The 22,172-nt window shown below is 38.7% G+C and overlaps 1 protein-coding gene across 8 annotated transcripts in view; it reads left to right on the top strand.

Moving 5' to 3' along the window:
- Positions 1–22,172, top strand: part of LOC130265261 (transducin-like enhancer protein 4) — a 97,413-nt gene that overhangs the window by 21,819 nt on the left and 53,422 nt on the right. For 4 of the 8 annotated variants that reach the window (XM_056514212.1, XM_056514211.1, XM_056514210.1 and 1 more), the window contains 2 exons: positions 9,659–9,721; positions 17,713–17,787. In XM_056514212.1, the coding sequence (XP_056370187.1) occupies positions 9,659–9,721; positions 17,713–17,787 (138 nt within the window). The remainder of the gene's footprint in view (positions 1–9,658; positions 9,722–17,712; positions 17,788–22,172) is intronic. The other 4 variants (XM_056514216.1, XM_056514214.1, XM_056514215.1 and 1 more) reach the window with 1 other exon arrangement.

Raw genomic sequence — 22,172 nt, 5'->3', positions numbered from 1 at the left:
TTGTAGAAGTGCTGAAATCTGAACAGTTATTTTCACCAGAGATCGTTATGATGAACAATGATGGAAATTATGAGCAGTGACAATTCGTACCAATATTTTCTTCTCGATAGGATTTGGAACTTCAGTCTTTTTTTTGTTATTCCTTTTCAGAAAGCAGTATTCTGCTGCATCAAGAATCCCCTCCTGTTGAGCTGGTTGCTGCAGCAAGTCTTTTACTTAAAAAATACAACTAGGAATCAGTATCATCTGAGTGGTGGCAGAGATGTGTGAAGTGTGGGATGTCCAGTCTTGCTGGGGATTCTGCTCAGCTCCCCAGCTCCTGACACTGTCCCTTGTACTCTCAGGGCAACATGCTCCAGAGAAAGGGAATTGGGATCCTCACTGACTGTGTCATCCGTGGTGTAAGCTCCTAGTGATTAGCTGCCCTTACCCACAGAGTACTGGAAGTTTTCAGCTGGTGCTTCTGTAGGTCTATGGCATTGCCATCTCGAGCATGAGGAAATCATGAGCCAAACCTGAAGCTGAAACTTACATTTAAATTTGGAGTAAAAGAAAATGTGTCCTACTTATACGCTTTTAGTATTTTAGTAAACTTTCACTTGTAGTGTGTTGATTTAACAAACAAAGACTGCTTTAGATCAGGAAGGGAGAAAGGTGTTTTAAATGTACTCTGCTTCCCCAATGATCACTCTATTCCAGCAACTGGGATTTGATAAAGTATGAATCATTTATCTTGAGAAAGAATTAGCAGGTATCATACTTAACTTGGTTTAAAATGTGAGAGAATAACAGGTCTTATTTGGATTTCTGTCTTTGTAAGGATTCAAAATTGAAACTTGGTAATATCATTGCCACAGAATCCACTGCACTGTTTTTCAGGGATGTTAAAGCTGTGATGTTCTGTATTGGCTTAAAAAGGGGCAATATTTTTGTCTTTTGTCACAAATGCTAAAATCTGTTGAGTCAATCTGCAGAAATTGCATCTGAGTATTGCTCATTTTTCATGGTATGGGAAATGAGTTAAAATATTGTTTCCTTTAAATAAATACTTTTTATTTCTTGAACTGATTGCTGTTTGTGATGTATCGTGAAATTGCTGAGTAGGAGGAAGAGGTTAATGAGTGAAGGTAATATCCAGCAAAGTGTCCAAGCACTCTGGGAATTCTTGTAAACAGAATTAACAAATCCACCAAATAGATCAGTGTTCATTCCTCGTGTTTTCTTTTCTGGAAGCAAACACATAGAGTGTGACTATCAATGAATCAGACAAACTGTGGGCTCCATCTTTCATAACCTGCAGGGCTGAGGCAGGTAAACAAAAGAAACCAAAGGTGGAAGAGAAATATTAGTCTTGTTCCTGATGCAGAAGGACTGATTTCCTGGCTTCCAGATGAGTTTGGAAGAAAATAAACTTAAGTTCAGCAGTCACATTGTATTTCTTGTTTTTATGGGTGACTTCTGATTGCTGCTTTTATCAGTTTATTGATTGGTTTTATGTAGTTCATTAAAACCTATAATACTTTCTGGAGAAACTTAATTTTCTTTCTTGGTGGACCATTGTCTGTTGCTGATAGTTGCAGTGCTTTCTGCAAGTATCAAGACTGTAAAGTATTAACTTTTTAGGTGTAACTGGAAATCTCCCACAAACTTTTCAGTTCTCAACTCTGGTAGCATGTCAGCTTCTAAGTGATTAACATTTGAAGCATGCTGCTCCAGGGTAAGCATTGCAGCCACAATACAGAGAGTGGATGAAGGATAACAGGTACCTATAGCTATTTCTGAGTCTTCCTTTACATCTATTTGCGGTGAAGTTCTGGTGAGGTCAGAAGTCGACATTGACAGTTCTGTTTTGTAGAGGGAAAATTGCTGCAGTGTTCATTTTATGGTAACTTTTTTTTTTAAAAATCAGAACTCTCTTTTGTAAGCACAACATACATACGTAAATTTTAAAAGCATGGTTTCTTTTAGATTAAAATGCTAGATATTTTCACCTTTTCTGTGAAATTTTGCCCCCTTAATATTTTTTCAGAGGAGTTAAGGCCACCACCTCAAGTTAAACACAGGCCTACTGAGAATATATTTTTACACTCAGTTTTCTTTTTCTTTGTTTAATTTTTCATGATAAAACATGGAAACTACTGATCTGCAGCATTCCTTTCTAACTCCTTTCTGATTTTGTTCTAGTTTTCCTGTCGCCCCTGTGAGACAAAGTATAAAAAACCCGTGTTGTAAATAAAGACATAGGAGACTTTTTTTTCCCCCAGCTAAATTAAAACCAGAGTCTAAGACCAATGTGTGCATATAGCTGCAAGGACAGGCTCAGACTGGCTTGTGCCATTTCCAGCAGGTGCAGAACTGTGGTCAGACTCTTTGGCAGAGTGTGTGAAGGGCACAAATTGAGTAGTAGGGGATTGTGCATGTGCTGCTGTCTTTCAGCTGTTATGGGAAAGATTAAAATGTGAAATTCTGACCTAATTGCAGCTAGGGGACAGATGCAAAATACTGACTTAGAGCTGAAGCTGCCATAGGTCTATAAGCTCAAAACATTTTTTTTTTTTTTTCTGTATTTTTTTAAGCTGTGAAGTCACAGTTTAAAAATTGGTAGAGAGTGATGGAAACTTCTCATCCCTATGTAATGAGGACATATTTCACAAAAAAGATATTGCTGTGAAATGCTGAGGATTGCTTGTAGGTGAAGGCATAGCACCTTAAAGAGGACTTCAAAGCTGTGCTGACGGAAACAGCATTTCCTGTGGCAGTGTCCTTTTACTCATTTCTGTCTGATTTTTCAGCAAGTGTTTCCTGCTGCCTTTGAGGAAGGGAAATTGAAGCCAGTCTTTGTCATTTTAAGTTCCACTTGCAGCGTTTTTTCTGGATGCTCTGCAGGTACATATGTCAGGGCAGGGCAGGATGCAGCTTTGTGGCTGCCTGAGCAATTGAAGAACTTTGGTAATCTCCAGGCTGGGCATTTCTATTCCCCTACTTTCTGATGTAACTTGATATTAACAAAAACCCATTGACTTCATCAGGTGACAGCCTTGATGCATGTTTATATGTCACCCAACTTGACTTGCTTTTTATTGTTCTAATCATGAATGATTCAGGACTTATGCTTTCATGCTCAGTTCAGCTCCATGTGATTCTTGAGACATTAAATAAAAGCTGTCTTATCAATTCACTTCACCAGCCCACAGAGTAGTATGTACATTAGCAAATTGATTTAGAGAAATCTGCCACTCCAGTTTACTGCTTATGCTGCTGTTTGCAGTATTTTTTGCAAAATAGGCAGCTAAATTAACTTATAAAACACTAAATTAACTTGCAGAGGGAAAGTTGCATCACTTTATGAGCTTATCTGGGATGTTTGTCTAAAAGGTTGCTAGAAAAGTGAGGTGGAGAATGGTACCTATGGTTATTTGGCTGTCTAGTGGTGGTGGTTACATGCAGCTTATATGTGCATTGCTCAAACTATATCTCCTAAGCATCAGCAATCGGCTTAGTGAAGAGGATCTTTTTTGTTTAGTATCCTGCTGACCACGAAAGATAAGAAGGTCTTTTCCCTCTGCTTTTTTTTACTATAAGGCTTGGCTCTTTGTGTCTTGGTTTCCAAACACCATTCCTTCAGGGCTGAAGAGAAATTACATATTCAAGCCTTGTAGTATTTCCTCCAGTTCTGTAGAACTGGAGTAAGCACTTCCAGACAAAAGTCTGTGATTAAAACAAAACACATTCTTCTTTATGAATGAAGAGTTAATTTTCTGTGAAATACTAAGATTAGCTTTTTTGCTTGCTTTATTCAGAATCATGATATGTTTCATACAGTGTAATAATGTTTTTTTTGTTCTCACTAATTTGTGAAATGCTTGTTTAGGGTGTGTGCATGTGTTCTTGGTAAGCACTTAATAAACTAGATTGATCTTTTTGGCAAAGGCTGCATTGTGTAGAACAAATTAAACCTGAAATAACAGTTGTTGCAGATTATTTTTCTGAAAGCGTAATTGCATATATTCTTCTTCCTACTGGCTGCTGAAATGGGTTTCCCAATAATGTTTTATTATTCTGGTTTATTTCAACAATACATATATAGTAGTTTTGTTTCCATTCCACTGACAAACCTAGAGCCTCCAGTGGTAATTCTTTACCGGCAATTTTTTATAATTGTAATAACCATGGAACTTCGTGAAATATAGTGGAAATATTTTCCCAAAGTTTATGTTCTATAAATAAAATCCTAATTTTCTTTTTTCCAAAGAATAATTTATGTTTTTTTTTTTTTTTTTTTCCCCAGGATAAAGGGAGTGCAAATAGGTATTTTTGTGCAGCAAATTTTTTCTGAACTCCCTATTTGTTAAAACATTTCTGAATACTTTAATATCTGGAGTTTGTATGACTCTTTCTTCTTTTTTAATCTCAATCAGCGCTAAGAATTTGGACATATGCTCAAATGCTAATTAAGGCACTTGAACATATTTAACAGAGTGCTTATGTCCTATTTTAGCTGTGTGTGGCAAGGGTAAATTGAATTAAACCACTGTGTTTCCATCCTGAAAGGGATTTAGGAGACTAATGGTCCATCATATGCTCCTCTTTTCCTACAACTGATAGCTGTGGAGCCATGGTTGTGCTCCAAGGACCAGCTTTACTGAGCCCCCTTCATAGACTGGGTCACCACGTGTGGCCTAAGGTACAGTCTTGTCTACAGACTTTGAACATTTTTTCAGAACTCTTTGTAGGCAGTTGTGAACTTAAGGTGTCAACTTTTTGGGTGCATTTTGCTCTTGAGTTGAATCCCTGCAGCAATTCCGAGGGGACTGTTGACTGAAATGAGTCCTCATAACTTTACTGGGAACGGATTCTGGCACAGTGATTTTATTATAATTTCTTTGTACGCTGAAAACAAGAAAAACATTAACATTGTAGTTAATAAATATTTAATCTTTGTCTTTTTTAAAATGATGTCGCATAAGTGGCTATGAAAAGAGATCAAAATTTTGAAAACAGTGTCTTGTGGGTGTCTCCCAAAGGAAGCTAACAATACAAGCTTGCATTACATAAGCAAAAAGGCAATTCAAGCCCAAGCCTTTCCTTTCTGCCTTTCCTTCATCTTTTCTGGTTCCATGCTGCTGTGTTTTTATGCAAAACCAAGCATCTTCTGTGTTCAGGGAAAGGAGTAATAGAAGTGTCGGTGTTTGTTAACAGATTTGACAAACTGTGGCAGCAAAAGCTATCTTTTTTATATTTTGGCATGAACAGTCACCCTTTTATTGGGCCATTAATGCTATTTCAGAGCATCATGCTGTATCCACAGGCAATAATTTAGCAGTTGTTTATCAGGAGCTTTCATAAAGCTTTGAATAGTATTATAACATTCAGTAACACTAACAACAGCATTTCAGAAAACGTGCCAGTTTACGTGGGATATCCGTGAATATAGTTGTTCAGGAATGCATGACCCACATAACCTATAAATGTAATTGGAATTTACAGTGCTGGCATAGGCTGATGGATAGCAGATTAGAGCCCTGATTAACCATGTGATTCACAGGCTGAGAATATATTGTCCTAAGAAAGAGTCATTAGATGCAATCAGAATTTCAAGTGGTCAGATGAAATTCAAGTATGCTGTTTGCTTTCCTTCCCCCTCACCCCCCCCTCATGTTTTTCTTTTTAGGTTGCCCTGTCACTCATTTATTTATTTATTTTATTTCCAGAGCTGGAAAATACTACTTTGATGAATCTGTTCCTCACCCTAAAGCTGTCTGTCTGTTATTCATCAGAAAGCAGGTCGCAGTTCAGTGAGCAGAAGAAAAGATTTTAATAGAAGCTGTGCCAAGGGCTGTAATGCATCATTTTAGGGCCCTAATTACATTACAATGACAAATATCAATGGTGACAACAGCAATAACCTACATCCTTTAATGGCTATGCTGGAAAAGGAGTTTGGGCACTGTGCCATCAGATTAGACTTGGTTTCAAAACACAGGCCATTAGAAGTGTGTGTGTCCACAGCCTTTCTGGCTGATAACTGAAGCCCAGTGGAAGGGCCTGTAAATAAATGAAGCCTCTCTAAAGCCTGGTCCTGTGGGACAAAAGAGGTAAAATTGGATGGCTGCGGAAGCAGCCATGTTTCCGAGGCAACTTTGACTTTCCATGAGAGGAATTGGATGCCTGGTTGTATGAAATCATACTTTTTCCTTCTCCTGGCAGTTACACTGATCATGAAAAACCCATTGACCTGATGCCTAACAGAAAAAAGAAATCTTAAAATGTTGTTCAAATGTAGAGTTTTTAAAAAGTGTGTGAGTAGAAATGTGGAGTTGTGCTTTACCTTGTGTCAGAGTTTGCAGCTTAGAAGAATGTGTTTCCAGGCTTCCTCCAGGGATAGTAGGAATAGGACTACTGAGATGCTAATCTATGTCTTCAGTACCTACACCTTCAAGCTTCAGGGCAGCCTCTCAAGAAACCCACTCAACTAGCTTCTGGCAGCTACCTCCTTTCTCTTGTATGTTTTTTGGAAGACAATCAAGCCTGCTGCTGTGGCATTATCTCCTGCAGTTAATTGTCGAAACAGTTGCAGTATTGAGACGGAGTGTACTTCATATTTACCGTGTGAAAATGTCTGAGTGAGACTCTTCCTGGTACAGAACGCGTACCTTGCTATCATTTGTGCATGTACAGAGTGTTTTCCTTCATGCCTTCAGACTGCATGTGGTCTCCAAAGATAGGCAGTCCGTGCCTCAGTCATGCTGTGTCTCTGCAGTCTGCTGCTGCTCAGCTGGGCTGTTTCCTTGCTGCCAGAGTTTGGAGGATGATAAAAGGTAACTGTGTGCACAGTCATGCAAGTGGGGATGCTCTTAGTTAGGGAAGGTGATGACTGTTTTAATAAGGAAAAAAATGCAAACACTTTGGCATAGCGTGGGCTTTTTGGCTTTGTTGTGACCGACCTAGCAGAGAAATGCTGCTGAGGAATGTTTCAACATCGCTTGAAGCTGTTTTAGCTTTTTTTCTTCTCCATAGGCTGAGCTGGATGCTGTCTCCATCAGCTCACTCCCCTGCATACAGCATGAAAGGACTCGTTCTGCACTTCAGTGGGATTGATATCAAGAGATTTATTACAGTTGTGTAACTGTTTATATTCAGCCACCTGTTTTCAGTTACTTACAGCTTTTTAGAAAACTGGTTTTAGCTGAACATTTCCCAGGTTCAGAATCTGCCAGGGGTGAATTTTTGTATAAATACTGAGCAAATATACAAATACATTTCAGCCACATTTTGGCCAGAAGAGTGGTAGAAGAGAGACATACTTCTGGTGGGGAGGGGGATGAGAAGTGATAAAAAGAAAAGCATCATAACTGAAACAACTTGAAATATCTATGGTTGAGTACCTTAATTGAGAAGAAATGTCTTAAAGTGAATACAATTATTTTTGTTGACTAAGCTATTTTCTAGCTGAACGGTAATTTCCAGGTTTGATGGGGGAGCCAGTGAAGTTTTACAGCTTGTGTTACCCAGGAGGTCAGATAAGACAATTGTAACAGTCCCTTCTGGCCTTAAAGTCTATGAATCTGCAGACTTTTTAAAATAAGAGGCTGAGCTCCTGCATGGCACTGGAGCTGGTTTTGCTCTTAGCTCCTCAGCAGTGCAGTAAAGGCATCCAGCTAATGTAGCTGAGGTAGAAGAGTGGTTTTTCAAAGGCCACCCCCATGGAGCTTTGCAAGGGAAGGTTGTGACAGGCATTTTAAAGATGGGGAGGAGTTGTTTTGCAGCAGAAGAAAGCATGATCTGCCTGTTTTTCTATGAAGGCACATATGTGTTTTAAACAGCAGGTCAGGGTGGCTTCAGCTTACTCCAAGACAGGGGCACTTGGGAATTTTCTGCTCATGTGGAAAATAGAGTGTGTAGTTTTCTCTCTGGCTTTAGGGCACTTGGGAGATTTCTGCAAAAAAAAAAATAGCAGTGTGGCTGGAACCCAAAATTTGGAACTGACTAGATTAATGGTGCTTGAACCACTAAGAACAGGTACTTTACAGCTGTGCCTTGTATTACAGTCTACATTTCCTTAATCAAATAATGCTGTATTGGATTGTGCAGCCTTTCTGGCTGAAGCTTAGGTGCACACAGCTTGTCGCTCCCTGTGCTCCTCAGTGTAACAAGCAGTTAATAAAATTCCTTGTCAACTACTGTAGTGAGTTCTGTCTGTTTAAAGGAATATTTAAGTTTTGCCTTGTGGGATATCTGATATTATAAGTGCATTTTAAATTTGTGGATAATTTAGATTTTTGTTTGAACAGAACATGCTATAAAGTGTCCTGTAAGCTGAAAGAAAAGATGTAGTAGACAAATACAAAAAAATTATGAAAATGCAGAAATTTAACAAGACGAGGACTTGCACGAACAGTGAAGACCAGTGGGGAGATACGTGGGTAGTTTAACCCAGAAATTGCTGTATAAATAGCATAAGGAAATCTAGATGGATTTCAGAGAAAGGAAGAAGTATTCCAAAATAGCATGTATTAACTCGTCTGTATCACACAGTATGCACAAGGGGGCAGAGTTAGTTTCACATGTGCTCTTACCTCTTGCAAACCATATCTGCTGGTTACATAGCTCTCTAACTGTAATATTCCTTGAACCCACATTTATTTTGTATGAACATCTGACTTTTTACTGCTCCTTGTGAGCTTTTCCAATCTATAGATTCTTTTCCAAGTGTTTACTGTTTAAAAGACAGTGTAGCTAAAAGGCTGGAAGGTTTGCTTTTAGAAGAGGGAATGCTAAATTGCATGTTAGTATGTCTTCGTCACATGATTTGAGGCTTTGCAAGAGGAAAAGCATTCTGTCCAATTGTAAAATGAGGAACTGCTCCTGGTTAGAATTTATTGTAAGAAAATTATGATTTATGATAAGAAAGTCTGTGTGGCTTTGAATATTCTGCTTCTGGAGCTGTAATTCTTGTGTTATCTAAACAGATCTCCTCTGTTTCTATTGATATTTTCAGATTAAATATAGAGAATAAGAATTGATCTCTGGTATGAAAATAAAACATGGGGTATTACTAGTCTATGTTTACAGGTACCACATGAAAGTAGCTACTACTAACCAGGAGAATAGATAACAGCAGAAGGTGTTACAAGACTGCAGTATTCCTTTCTGAAATATATGGTAGAAGGATTATCAGTAAGATTGTATAATATATATAATATATATTTCAATGCTAATGTTCTGATGATATGCACTGTTACAAGTAATGGTGTAGTTGTTTCCTTTGCTTACAATGGCATTGCTATTATTTGAAGAGATCCTTCCTTTTGCCTTGTAGGAGAGAGTTCAGTTTGATACACAGAATTTTGTTTATCTTTTTTTGTTACATCTCCTGAAGATTCTGTTCTTTAAATTCCTGTGACTGTGGAATCAAAATTAGCTACTCTTTGTATCAGTTCTAAATAGTGTTTTTTAAAGGAAAACATTTTATCCAGAAATTACTAGCTTCCTAAGTACATTTGAATCCATGTGCAAATAATTTTGTTATGTGAGAACATCTCTGGGCCAGAGGATGGCCAGAGTTGAAAAAAAAAAACCAAACAAATGTCTCTTTAGGGTTAATGGGGGACAGTCGCAATTATGTAATTGAACTTCTTTTTTTTCTTGTGACTTGCAGGCAGAAATTGTCAAGAGGCTGAATGCTATATGTGCACAAGTCATTCCCTTCCTGTCCCAAGAGGTAGGTAGTCATTTGTACCTTTTTGTATTCTGATATAAACGACTGTCATTGTCTCTATCACGGAAGTGGGACTTTGTGTTGAGACTGTTTCCTTATGAATCTCTTGGCACTTGTAGATGACTTTCATTGTGCTGTTATCACTGTAACGTCATTATCTTCTTCAAGCCTATTGTAATGTAATTTAAATATATTTATGAAATGGAATGTGTTGTAATGTCAAAGCAGAATTTTAGTTTAAATATTTTTCTTTAACGTACAATATAGCTTTTCTTGCAATTATGGTTTTGTGGGTCTGAAATCAAAGACAGCTTGCAAAAGTGCTAGAAAGGCATAATTTGTGCTACATCTTTGGCAATGAACATTAAAGTTCGGCAGAAACTTCTGCTTTGGTACATGAATAATGATGTTCAACACAGCAGGCATAGAAACACAGCTTTTATGTTGGCTTTTTTCTCTCTCTGAAAACCTGATTACTTACTACCTTAAATCCTTTTATGTTTTTGTGTATTTGGGGAATATAAACAGAAAATTGAAACTCACTGTGAGCTAATTTCTCTAACCATTAATTTTCTCCAAATTATGATTTGCTAGTATTGTTGTGAATGCATTGTAGATAATTTAAGAGGCACTGGGATTTGGGAGAGTTGATGGGGAGCTTACGAGGAAGCTTCTGGACAACTGGCGTGTTTGAAGCAAATAGGAAGTGTGTTCATTAAGGGATGCCTTGGGTGCATAATGGCTCCCCTTGCCCACCCCTCTGAAGGAAAGGGGCTGGAGCCTGGGATCAGTTGGTGCAGGTTAGTGTGCATCAATTAAGCACATGGTTTCCTTTCAGTGCAATATGCAGCTGCAAAGACAAAACTGGAAGGTGTATTTTTGTGTGTTGCATCTGTAAAATGTCATGCCTGAGAGCATGGTGTGACTGTGTCCTGGCTTTTCGGGTGTTACATGAAATGCCAGTGCCTTTCAAGAGAGCTGCTCAGCTGTCTGCAAATGAGAGGCTGTGTGCTCCATATTGCTGCTCAGGTGATGAGCTTTGTGTGTGTATCTGTGTGTGTTTGCAACAGGAATAATGCCATCACACCTAGAACCTGACAGTGTTTGTGAATGCCACTGTACTCTCTGCTTATTAAGGTGGATTTGTGGAAACTCAATATTGTGTAATGTTCTTGCTCCATTGCTGGAGGACCAGAATTAAAGTCCTACACAGATCTAAAACAAGCAGCTGTTTTATACTTTGACTGCTTCAGAGTCTCTATAGGTGTAGTTACATGGTTTTATTTGCTGTGCAGAGAATAGCATACCATAGACAGCAGGGAAGGATTGAGAGGGGAAACATAAAAAAGCTTTTCATGTGCCTTGACAGTGCAACTGGCAGTGATTTGTTTTTGTAATGGGTTTACGAAAATCTTGATGATTGTTTGACCTCTTCTATCAAGCATACATATTTAAATGTCTATATTGGCATACACTGATGTGTCAAAAGAGAGCTGAGCTTCAGATTTGAGTATGATGATAGTCTTGGTTTCTTTCTAATTTATGTCTTTAAAAAGCTAATGTCTTAATGGATGTCTCTTTATTTCATCATCCAGATTAATAGAGAATTGAATTGCAGCATGCTTTTGCTGTTTATGCATTTTACATACAGTCTAATTGTGGAATAGTGGCTGAAAAATGTGATCAGCCTTCTTTATATTGTGCCTGAGGGAAAAATGAACAAAATACAGTGGTTGCATGCACTGATGGCAACATTATTGCCTCATAATAGCACCAGGTTAACTTGTCTTATTGCTTGTTAACTTTGTAAGGAATCAATGGCTTGTGATAACTCACTTAGAAGTAAGAAATTGTGGGCAAAATCACTAGAGATCTTGTGAAAAGGATGCATTCATAATATATCACCCTACTGTGTACTACTGTCTTCCTTGTTCCTGGGGGCAGCCCAGTAAAGTATTCAGTAAATTCTCCAGGCCTCAGTCAGTTTTATTGTGCTGTACATCATCTAAGCATATATTTAAAACAAAATTTCTAACCTGCCTACACACACAGTCAACTGATACCTTGCTTTTACATTTATTCCAGTTTAGGCAGATTGTCAAAAACAGCACCAAGAAATACAAGCTTCCCATTTTTGTAGGAAGGAGTGATTCTGTGGTCAAAAATGTGAGATGGACCTCAGGGCCAATTGTGTTTAATTTCTGTTGTGGATTTGGGCTCCCTTTATTTCAACAGTAATTTTCCACCTCTATGTGATATTGTGAGATACCAGTGCTCAAAGTAGTTTCTATTGCATAAGATGAAAGGGGTGCCTGCAAGAGTGGGGGTTGTGGTCATTCAGTTAATTTAGTTTTGATCTGCTGCAGCTGGTAGATAGTTCAATGTTCCCATGCTTGAATGACCTAGCCAGTGCAGTGCAATTAATTTTGTGTCTATAGCCATAGACAGTACCTCTGCTAATTGACACTTCTCATCTGGGTTTACCAGCTCCAGCAGAGTATGACACTTTCACAACCCTGTGGCTTTCCAGCTGGGGCTGGTTCTGTCTGCTCAAGGTGGTATGACTGGCTGGTTGCAACCTTTGGCTGTCATTGTGAGCAAAGTGCTGAATGACCTCAGGAGTTGGATAGTGGCCTTTCTTCAGTGTGTCTGGAGATATATATCACAGTTACCTTCTTTTGAATAAGGACTGTCTGTGTTTATATACATGAAGCACATGCAAGCTGCCTGATATACAGCAAATGCTCTACTTGTGGCTGCTTGGAGCTCAGCACTACTTGTAAAACCTGTTCGAGGAGTAAGGATTGATCCCTGTCAACTTGCATGCCTCAAAATAAGCATTCTGTAAGGCTGAAGGAGGCTGTAATAAACTTTTTTGGAAGGTTCACCTTCTGTTCCAACTGCCAGTGAACTAGCTAATAATGAGCTGGATGGATTGTTTTTTAACAGGCATCTGCAATTCCCTGTGCACATTAAGGTGGTCAGATACACTTACTAGTATAATGAAATGCCAAGCACTGGCATGCATACATGTAAACAAACATCAAAAGAAATTCTGCTTGGAGTCTTCTCTTTTCAAATATTTTTATATCAGTTGATGGTTTTCCTTCTAAGAGATTGATGTGGGCCATAATATGCTTGCTCTTCTTTGTACATGCTTTCCCTAGAGGTGCTTCTAAAGTCCAGTAAATTTGAATGAGGAGTGTGAGATCCATTATGTAGAAGCAGAGGAGGAGTTCTTACATACTGATCAAGAGGAAATAGCTTTTGGTCTGAGATGGGAGGTTGAGAAGACAGAATTATTTGCCTCCATCTTAGACTTGCCCCAGACTAAAGCTCAACAGAAAATACAAGGAAACTCTGAGAGATCTGTAATCCTTCTGCCAAGGAATGCATCTCATTAGCAATTTATGCATATATTGCTAATAATGCTCTTACATTTTTCTGAAGTAGTTTTTATATCTTGTCTGAGTTGTGGTGCCTGGATGCAGTGACCCAGCTTGTCCCTCCTAGCTTTTACAGTATGTGCTGTACTCCACAAATGTGTATTTGCTTTCCAATTCTCACTAGCATTTTTGGCATGGTCTTGTTTCATTATGCTGTCTCTAGATAGGGCTTCAAGAGGGCAGTGCTTCAGTTCTTAACCAAGACCTGTACTTCCTCTAAACATAAAACAACAAAATAATACAAGTAAGGAATTGCAGAGGCTGCTTGCTTCTTGAAAGCATTTTTTTCTGTGAGTTTTGCTTTGGATATTGGTGGCAATCCTGAAGACAGGCTGTAATCAGGAGTCTTTAACACTAGTATAATTGTGTCCATGCCTGGGGGAATTTTGGCTGCTCACTTGCTGTCAGCACCGCTCCCCTGTCATTGGGAGTTGTGGAGAGCTCTGGCATGGTATAAAAAGCCCGGGAATTTTCCATCATGTTGCAGTGCCTGTACATAAGCCAGGGCTAGGTGACAACTGTGTGGTGAGACAATGTGGTGGTGGAAAAGCCTAGGTTCTTCCTGTGGTCTCTCTAGCCGTTGCTACCCGCTGTGAGACTTAAAAGAAATGATTTTCCAAAACTAGGCAAGTACAGACACACCACTCATTACCAAACGCAAAAAGGGGAGGAGAAACAAGAGGAGAAGTTAGAAAGGAGAAACAGTACTAGTCTGCATGACAGGTTGGGCAGGGTATTGAGCTCATTGCTCTGGCATGTTAAATGCAATGCAAAATACTGTTTTCCTACAACTGAGAAAGCCCCAGATCCGTGGTTTGCTTGTGTGCACAGAAGAAGGTTACCATTAAATGTGTGTGAAAGTTGCAACCCTGTGTCTGTATTTGGTTGGAGAAAAAGTAATCCTTTTTTACTGTTGCTGTTTTCACTTGGCTTGGCTGTAAATCAATGCATGATCACTTGGTGGATGTATACTGCTTGTTACTGGTGTGCTGGCCCAGGAGGGTGCTCAGGCACATGGCAGGTATTGGAACCATCCATCCTTGGGTACCATTTCAGGCTGGCCCAGCCAGCTGCCATCCTGCTCAGCCCCTGGGCTCCCTGCCCTACACCCTGGTTTTGGGTTGCGGTGGGTCCCTGGAACCAGATGGGCTCCTTCTCTCTGTGTAGAGATCCCCACCTGTTCCTAGAGCCATGGCTGGTAACATGGAGCCCCCAGCCCACCCCAGTTTCAGAAATGCTGTGAGCAGACAGCTCTTCCAACCCTGCATGGGCTTTCCTGTGCCTTTTTTCATTCAAGTGAGTGTTTTTTGTCTGTAGCTTGAAGTAGTGCCAGGGTCACTCAAGGCATGCCCCCCATGGGTGTTTTTGGGAGCTGAGGAGGTGCTCCTCAGTTGCTGCAATGAGCTGGAAGTGATGGAAAGGCTAATTACATACCATCTATTTTGAGTCTTTTGCATACAAAGCCACTGAAGATTAAATCAATGTTAAAGCAGCTAGCAATGGGAGAGTTTTAATTGTCTCTACTGTACCTAATTTAGGTTCAATGTAACTGGGCCCTTGGGTTTTCTCCTCTCTGTGAGGCCTTGATCCCAAACCTATTAGAATCAATGAAAGACAGATTGTGTGGCTGCTCTGGCAGAAATCTGAAAGTGAGGTTTTGGTAGTCCATCCCTTCACCTTCTCTTTCTCTGAGCTAAAAATGAAACACCATTTCCCCCAAATTTTTCTGAGAGCTGTTCTTTATGTGTTTGCTGTAAGGGAACAGAAAACACTCCAGCTCTTGTGGAGCTGACTTATTTTGCAAATCCTGGATGCAAATCGAAGTAATTTCTACAATAATTTTGATAGGTTTAGGCTAGCTTTTGTTGATGCCTTAGAAGTTTTTTCTTTTCCTGGGAACAGGATTTAAGTAAATTCATGTTGGAATAGTAAAGTCATATATACAAGAACTTTCTTTACCTCAGTGCAAAAAGCATTGCCTGTGAAATGGTAAGAAAGAGGACTATAAACTTCTCAGTAAATGCTTTTGTTTGAAAAAGTAAATATTTTAAAAACTCTGCTTGGTTCTTTTGGGTTTTTTTGTTATGACTTAATGAAAAATTCCATGGTGTGAATAACTTCTACCAGAAAATAGTGGTGTAATTTTTATAATGACCCTGTTGTAAATAGAATCGTGGGTCACCAGGCCTTCAGCTATGTAATTGATGAAAGCTGTATGTATCCTTAAAAAACAATAACCTGGAGCTGATAATAAATCAGCTGTTTATCATAATCATTATCAGGAACTTGGTGCTTGATTATCATGATTTCCTCTTCTTCTGGTATCTGTGTGAGGGATACACTAGATTTTCAATTTTCAATTTTTTTTTTTTTTCTTGAATACCAAGAACATATTTGCTGGTGTTCAACCTGCTTTTTAGTCGTTACATTGTCTTCTTATAAGTAGCAATTTGGTTTATATTTGCACTGTAGTTTTACAAAACTCTGAATGGAACTTCTGTGATTCTGTTTCCAGCTACAAAGTAGCAGTATTCTAGGTGGTCTCCAGTCATTTCCTTCATGTAATTCTTTGCTTTAAAAAAAGAGAAATATAGAAACATTTTCTTCCTTCCAGGAGTGTTTCTAAATCATTACCTTCATTACTTTCATTTACCTGTTTTTCTTAGTTGGGATCAGAATTTCTTAATATCACTGCTTAGGAATGGCACTCCCACTAAAAGGAAAACCATGCAGCCACTTCCCCCACCAGCTTCCCTCATGGGAGAAAAAAGTCAGAGATTATAGGTTGAGATAAGAACAAATTACTGGAAACAGCAATGAGACAAGAAAACAGACAGTAACAGCAACAATGCTAATAACAAAAATGTACAGAGAGACAGAAGATGATGTACAAGCAAAAGTGTTCCCCAAGCCCAAAGCCCAGAACCAAAAACCAATTAAAGGCAGATCCTCCAGCTGACATGCTTTCCTGGACCAAAAGCCATTTTTTCTTGAAGTCCAGTAGTTCCTCGTTTTTGCCTGGAAGCAATGAGGTGGGGTGGTACAGAACAGCCCAGACACACCCAAACCTCATGGCTGGTGCATAAAAATTAACTCTGTACAGGCCAAAAACAGGACATACAGTTATGGGTGGATTTTTAGCTTTGTTTTTCCTTGCCCTGAGAACTTCTATGCAAGAGGGCTTGTAAGTGAAAATGCCATTTTTGTTTGTGTGTGGTGCTGAGAATTGTGACATCAGAGCCTGCCAAGCCACTGAAGTATCAGCATCCTTTTTTACGCCCCTCCTTTTAATCCCCTCCCACAGTGGGGCTTAGGTGCTCCCTGGGGAGTCCTAATGCTCTTCATCTAACTCCTGTGTGGAGGATTTGGGTTCTCATTTTATTTTATGCAACTTCTTGCTTCTGCTAAGGATGCACAGGAGGAGTTGCTGTACAAGATGGTGTGTACCTGGGCTCCATTCTGCCCCATATACACAGCCATGGGAGGGCAAACTTGAATCTTCAAAGGGACCTTCTCAACCTTTCCCTTAAACTTTGTGCCAAAAAACATCTGGATGCTGGTTTTGATGCAAAACTTGTTTCAGTTTTTGTGCTTCTCCAGATAGTCAGGACCTCCCTCCTATTTCTATTCAGCCTGTGGCTATAAATCAACGATATCTCGCTCTCAGTGCAGATCACACAACCTACTTGCTCTCCATGACCCCTCCCTGCACCTATTTGTTCTGTCATCCTGGTTCTGTGAGGCTGCCTGTGAAGATTAATTTGCCACTGGTGGAGGTCTGAACAGGCATGGATCTGGTTGCAAGATGAGAACCTTATTTTGTTTGTAGCTGATGTTTTCAAATAAATACCAGTCAGCTTTCAACATACAGCAGTTTTGAATTTACTGTGGGAATACAGTATCACTGAAACTGATACAACCACTGGAGCTTGTAAACTGTGTTGTTAATTAGACCATGTGTTTTTGATGGACTTTTTAAAGCTATTAAAATTTACATGTTGGGGATTGAAATAATTAGTTCTCTTTCACATATTTGACAGATTTATGAATGTCGTTTGAAATTTTTTTCTTAAGGTTGATCTGCTTTGAAATGTATCTGGGAGGAGAATCTGTATATTCTTCAGTGATGTGGTTGCCATGTGCTTGTTGAAAATATATACCTTTCTTTTCAGAATACTGGGTGGGGTTTATTCATAAAGTTTCCATGGCTGTAAGGAAAGAGGTTTACGTTTGAAGACTGCATTTAAATTCAAAAGCACACTGTGCTGATGAACAAAAGGAAGGCAGTTTCCCATTTAGCCAGGTTGTGAAAGATCTCTTTGGGAAGCAAAGGTGTAATTCCCAACATGTAATGGCATAAAAATAAAAATTGCTCCCCTTGCCTTTATATTTTTGCTTATTAACACGCAATGTGACTGTCTATTAGAGAACAGTTACTTCAGATCCTGCATGTCTTAGAACAGCAAATAAAAACAGTAAAAGTAAGAATCTGTGCTTTATAATTTAGAAAACAAATAATTTTATTCTGTTTCTGATCTTCATTTATAGCACCAGCAACAAGTGGTGCAGGCTGTGGAGCGTGCCAAACAAGTGACCATGGCAGAACTGAACGCAATCATTGGGGTATGTGGTCTTTCCATTTTAGCTCTGATAGTGTTTGTAAACACCTTTTCTTTTTCTTTCTCTCTTGCATGAACTCATTTCCATCAGGTGGGCAAAAGTTGTGGGCAGTGGTGAAGTTCAGTAGCTTGATCTTCATAAAAGCTGGTTACTACCTGAAGACTTTTGCTTGCACTGTGCCAAGAAGACTAATGGGGTAATTAATGTCTGTGTTGTATCTATTCCCCAAGCAGGCTCAGTATTTGTTTTTTCTTTTATTTTTTTTTTTTTGTTGTTGTGGTTTTTGTTGTTCTATTTAAGTAACATTGTTTCCTTTGTATACCACCTGCCAGTCTGCTTCTGCAGCCATGGTAACAGGTACCCTTGATACGATAGACTTTTTTTCCCATCCCTGCTGCCCACATATTTTTCTGCGTGTTGGTTTGAGACTGAATATTAACAACACTTTTTATTTTTACATAAAAAATAGCTGTTACTTAAAAAAAAAAAAAAAAAAAAACAAAACAAATAAAACCAACCAAAAACCCAAAACTTACTCACTGAACCAACCAACCAAAACACGCCCACTGAAACCAAAACACCCAAACACACAGCCAAAATTGACAGCAGGAAAACTCACCCCCTCTGTGCTTATAGGTGTCCTGCTCTTAGTCATCCATAAATACAGGTGCGTGGAGCCCCTCTTGTAATACCTTTACTGACAGTGGTGTTAGCCCAGTACAGAGATTTTATAGGTGTGGGCAGCCACAGTGTTTATATTTTATAACTGGAGAAGCCAGATATAACAATGAAAGCCCTGGCTGTTCACACTACATAAAATAAAGGTGAGAAGTCATAGCTTAATAACACATAATTCTCATGTATAATTATGCAGCTGAAGCAAGCAGTTGTTTTAGTTATTCTAATGAAGACACTACAACTATACTTCGTATCTTCTGCGTCCTCCCAAATGCTTTTTCTTTTGTGTATAGATTATACATAAAAGTATTTTTCTTTTTTTATTCAGTGTATCAAACACACTTTGAAATGCTAATTATTCCATTTTACTTTCATTAAAATTCAAATTGCTGAATGAAGATGTGGATAAGGGTCGCCGAATAATCAATCTGAAGTGAAGATATTGCCTCAATTATGCCTCTGTGTTTTAACAAGGAAATCAGGACTTTCTGATCATTGCTGACAGTAGTTTAGAGCAGCAGTCTGATTGTAGCTTGTTTTTAATAGGCTGTTTCTAACTCTGTTTTGTATACCTCTGACCACAAGAAAGCACTGGTAGTCAATTAGAAATTATAAATGGAGAAGAGTAGCCCTTATTTCCTCTGAAGTGCCCGTTAGAAAGAAGGGGGTGAATCAGAGCGCATCGTGTAGAATCATGAAATAACATTCGTTGTACGTCTTTTACGCTCCAGCGGGGAGAGTGGGAAATGAATGATTTCCCAATTAGTTTTCATTACCTAACCAGATATATTGCCTTTTATTAACATTCTTTGCATAAAATAAGTAGCTGAAGGTTGGCTTCTTTGTTAGCGCTTTTTTGCGTGTGCTGGCTGTGCATCTGTAGCGTGTGTGTACGAGTGTCTGTGGCTTTGTGTGCATGTGCACATGCATATATATACATCACAGTCCACCTGTGCACGTTTTTGCCATTCACCTTTGTGTTTGCGTTAGAACGACTGCGGAAAGGAATCCGGGTTCTTGTAAAGGGAGCAAGTGTACAGTGTGTGATGTTACAGATACTGGCCATCACACTAGTTATTTAAATTTATCTTGCTTTCATGAACCACTAAACCACACAGAGTAAAAATAAACCGATGAGAAACTTGTCTGGGAGCCTGGCAGTAATTCTGTTGGTCTTCCTCCCATCAGACAGAAGTAAATTTTCTTTTCCCTTCCTGTCTGAGTTTGTCTTTTTGTGTCAGCTGAAATTCTATTGTCTCAAACTTCTTCTGTAAACTATCAGACTTCAGGTTTGTGCATTACAATTGGCCAGCCCTTGCCTCCTTCACAAGCCTGATTTTTACCTTGCTTTCCTTTTACAAAGGGAGCCTTTTTTCACTCAGCTGATTTATGCTGACTTAGAAAATACTGCATGTTCCTCTTTAATTTTAGAAAAACAGGAGCAATATGTTAAAAAATGAAATTTAGTACTCGTTACCTTTAAAGTGGTCACAGGCAGTCTTTTAGAGTTTTAAATTTTTAAAAATGGAATAAAGAGGGAATGCAAGTTGTCTAATAAGCTTAAGGTCATGTTGCAAAAATTCCACAAGTGTTACATCCACACTTAGAGAGATTTAAATTCTGAAAATGTAGTGTGGGGCTAGAAAAGGCTTATGATACTTTATAAAATGAATATCAATAAAAATAAAGCATATAACATAACTGGAAATAATGGCTTTTTAATGTATCTGATTACGTTGTCTTATGCTATTTTTCTGTTTAATAAGTCTGGCAGGGTTTGTGTTCTTTTAACCCTGTGGTATTTAAAAACTTCCAATGTATGTTTAATCCATTGAACTGTGTATCAGGCAAAAACAGAAGCAGTAATTGAGTTTTGGGAACAAAGCTTAAGTCTCTCTTTGTTTTGTGGGTATCCTGTTTGGTTCACCTCATGCTAAACTCCCTAGCTTCAAACAGAGCAACTCTGGCTTCTGAGTTAGAAGTGCATGCTACCAGAATGGAGTGTGGCACAAGGAAAAGAATTGAAGGTGCACAGATCATATCTCTCTTTGTGTTTCACATGTATATATTTTTGTATGAATGTGCTCTGATTTAATGGAATCTGATGAAGCACCTTTTAACTTTGCAATATTATTCTATCTTCATTGGTAAATGAACCAAATCACTGATCCGTGCAGTTTAAATGCAAAATACTGAAGTGAGCCTGGAACCCAGAGAGACTGCCTGTTCTCCTGACAATAAACTAGTTATGTTTAATGGAATGAAACAGAGTTATAATGACTTCTTTCACAGGTCATGTTCAGTTTAAAACTGTTGATGGGCTCAAACAAGTTAAATATCATCTATCATCTTCCGGAGAGATGCTGTGAGAAAGACTAAACCAAAACTGGGTACATCATAAGCATGCTGCAGGAGGACTGTAAATCTGCAGGCATCCAGAGTCTGCCTCTGGTGTTTGCCATGGGCAGTGTGGTGCAGCATTCTTGCTCAGGGCAGTCTGTAGTGCACATCCAGAGCTGCTTTCCAGGCTGGGTGTTCCAGGATGAGCAGTGTGATAGATGCAGCTGATCTTGTCATGTGTCGTGCTGCCGTGTTTTTACATGAGAATCTGCAAGATAGCACTGCTGGAAAGGCACACAAACAGTAGCCTTAAATCAGTAGTATGATCTAATTAGGAATGATGTTTTCATTTCCTGTATTAATAAATTGTCTATCTTTCTTAAAATGTTGGGGTTGTTTTCTTTAATCCATTATACTATACAATTGGAACATGCTGTGTGAATGTGGTTACATTTTAATAAGGGAGCCAGGGAATTAACTTGGAACTTTTAAGGAATTTTATCTGTTTAAAATAGTTTTTCAACTGCATTTGGGTAGTAAGGCAGAAATGAAGGCTTGTGTACCTGCTTATCACATGGAGAGAGATAAATGTACCAAAAACTTAAGAGCAGGTATGTGATGGTGTTCAAAGAAAATGCAGTTTAGCACAAGAAATGCTGAACCTCAATTTTTAGCAGTGACATTTTAATGATAGAAAGTCTGCAAAATTATTTGCCATCAATTGTGAAGGCAATAACAAGCCTTGGTGGTTTTTCACACCCTCTGTGTTAAGTGCTTTCAGAATGACAGCGTAAACTGTGTTGGAGAACTCCAAGGAAGTAAAACTGATTAAAATGTTCATGCTTGAATGGTGCTGATGGAATAGTTCATTTGGACTTTCTCTACCTCCTGCAGCTCAAGCTGAAATATTAAAATTCAGTGAATTTAAATCTCTCTCCCCTCAGCTCAGGAAAAAAACATTACATTTTAATAGGTTTTAAACTCATAATTCATTGGTTTGGAGCAGCACTATTAAATCTATTTAAATATTACGTGTATTACTAAGGAAATGATTGAAATAATTCTTTTTCTTTACCATTCTATGCATCTGAGTGAAAAAAGAATGGCTTTGGTTTAATTTTTAAACATTTTGTTTTATTATGCCACTTTTATTATCTTCTTGAAAATAAGCAAATGGCAGTTACTGGAAGAAAGGACTCCTTCTGTCTTGTCACACATAATTACTATGTTAAAATGTTTCCTCTTAAATGCACTGTTTGTCACAATTTCTACCCTATGATTGAAGCCAAGGTGCTTGTTTGACCTGTCTCAGAAGGTCCATAATTTTTGTTTGCTTTCAAGAGAGCGATTGTCTTACAGCTGTGGAGAAC

This window comes from Oenanthe melanoleuca, chromosome Z (assembly GCF_029582105.1).
Source record: "Oenanthe melanoleuca isolate GR-GAL-2019-014 chromosome Z, OMel1.0, whole genome shotgun sequence".
NCBI classification, from domain to species: Eukaryota; Metazoa; Chordata; class Aves; order Passeriformes; family Muscicapidae; genus Oenanthe; species Oenanthe melanoleuca.
The sequence above is the reverse complement of the archived record's forward strand: the minus strand, read 5'-3'. Positions and strand labels throughout refer to the sequence as shown.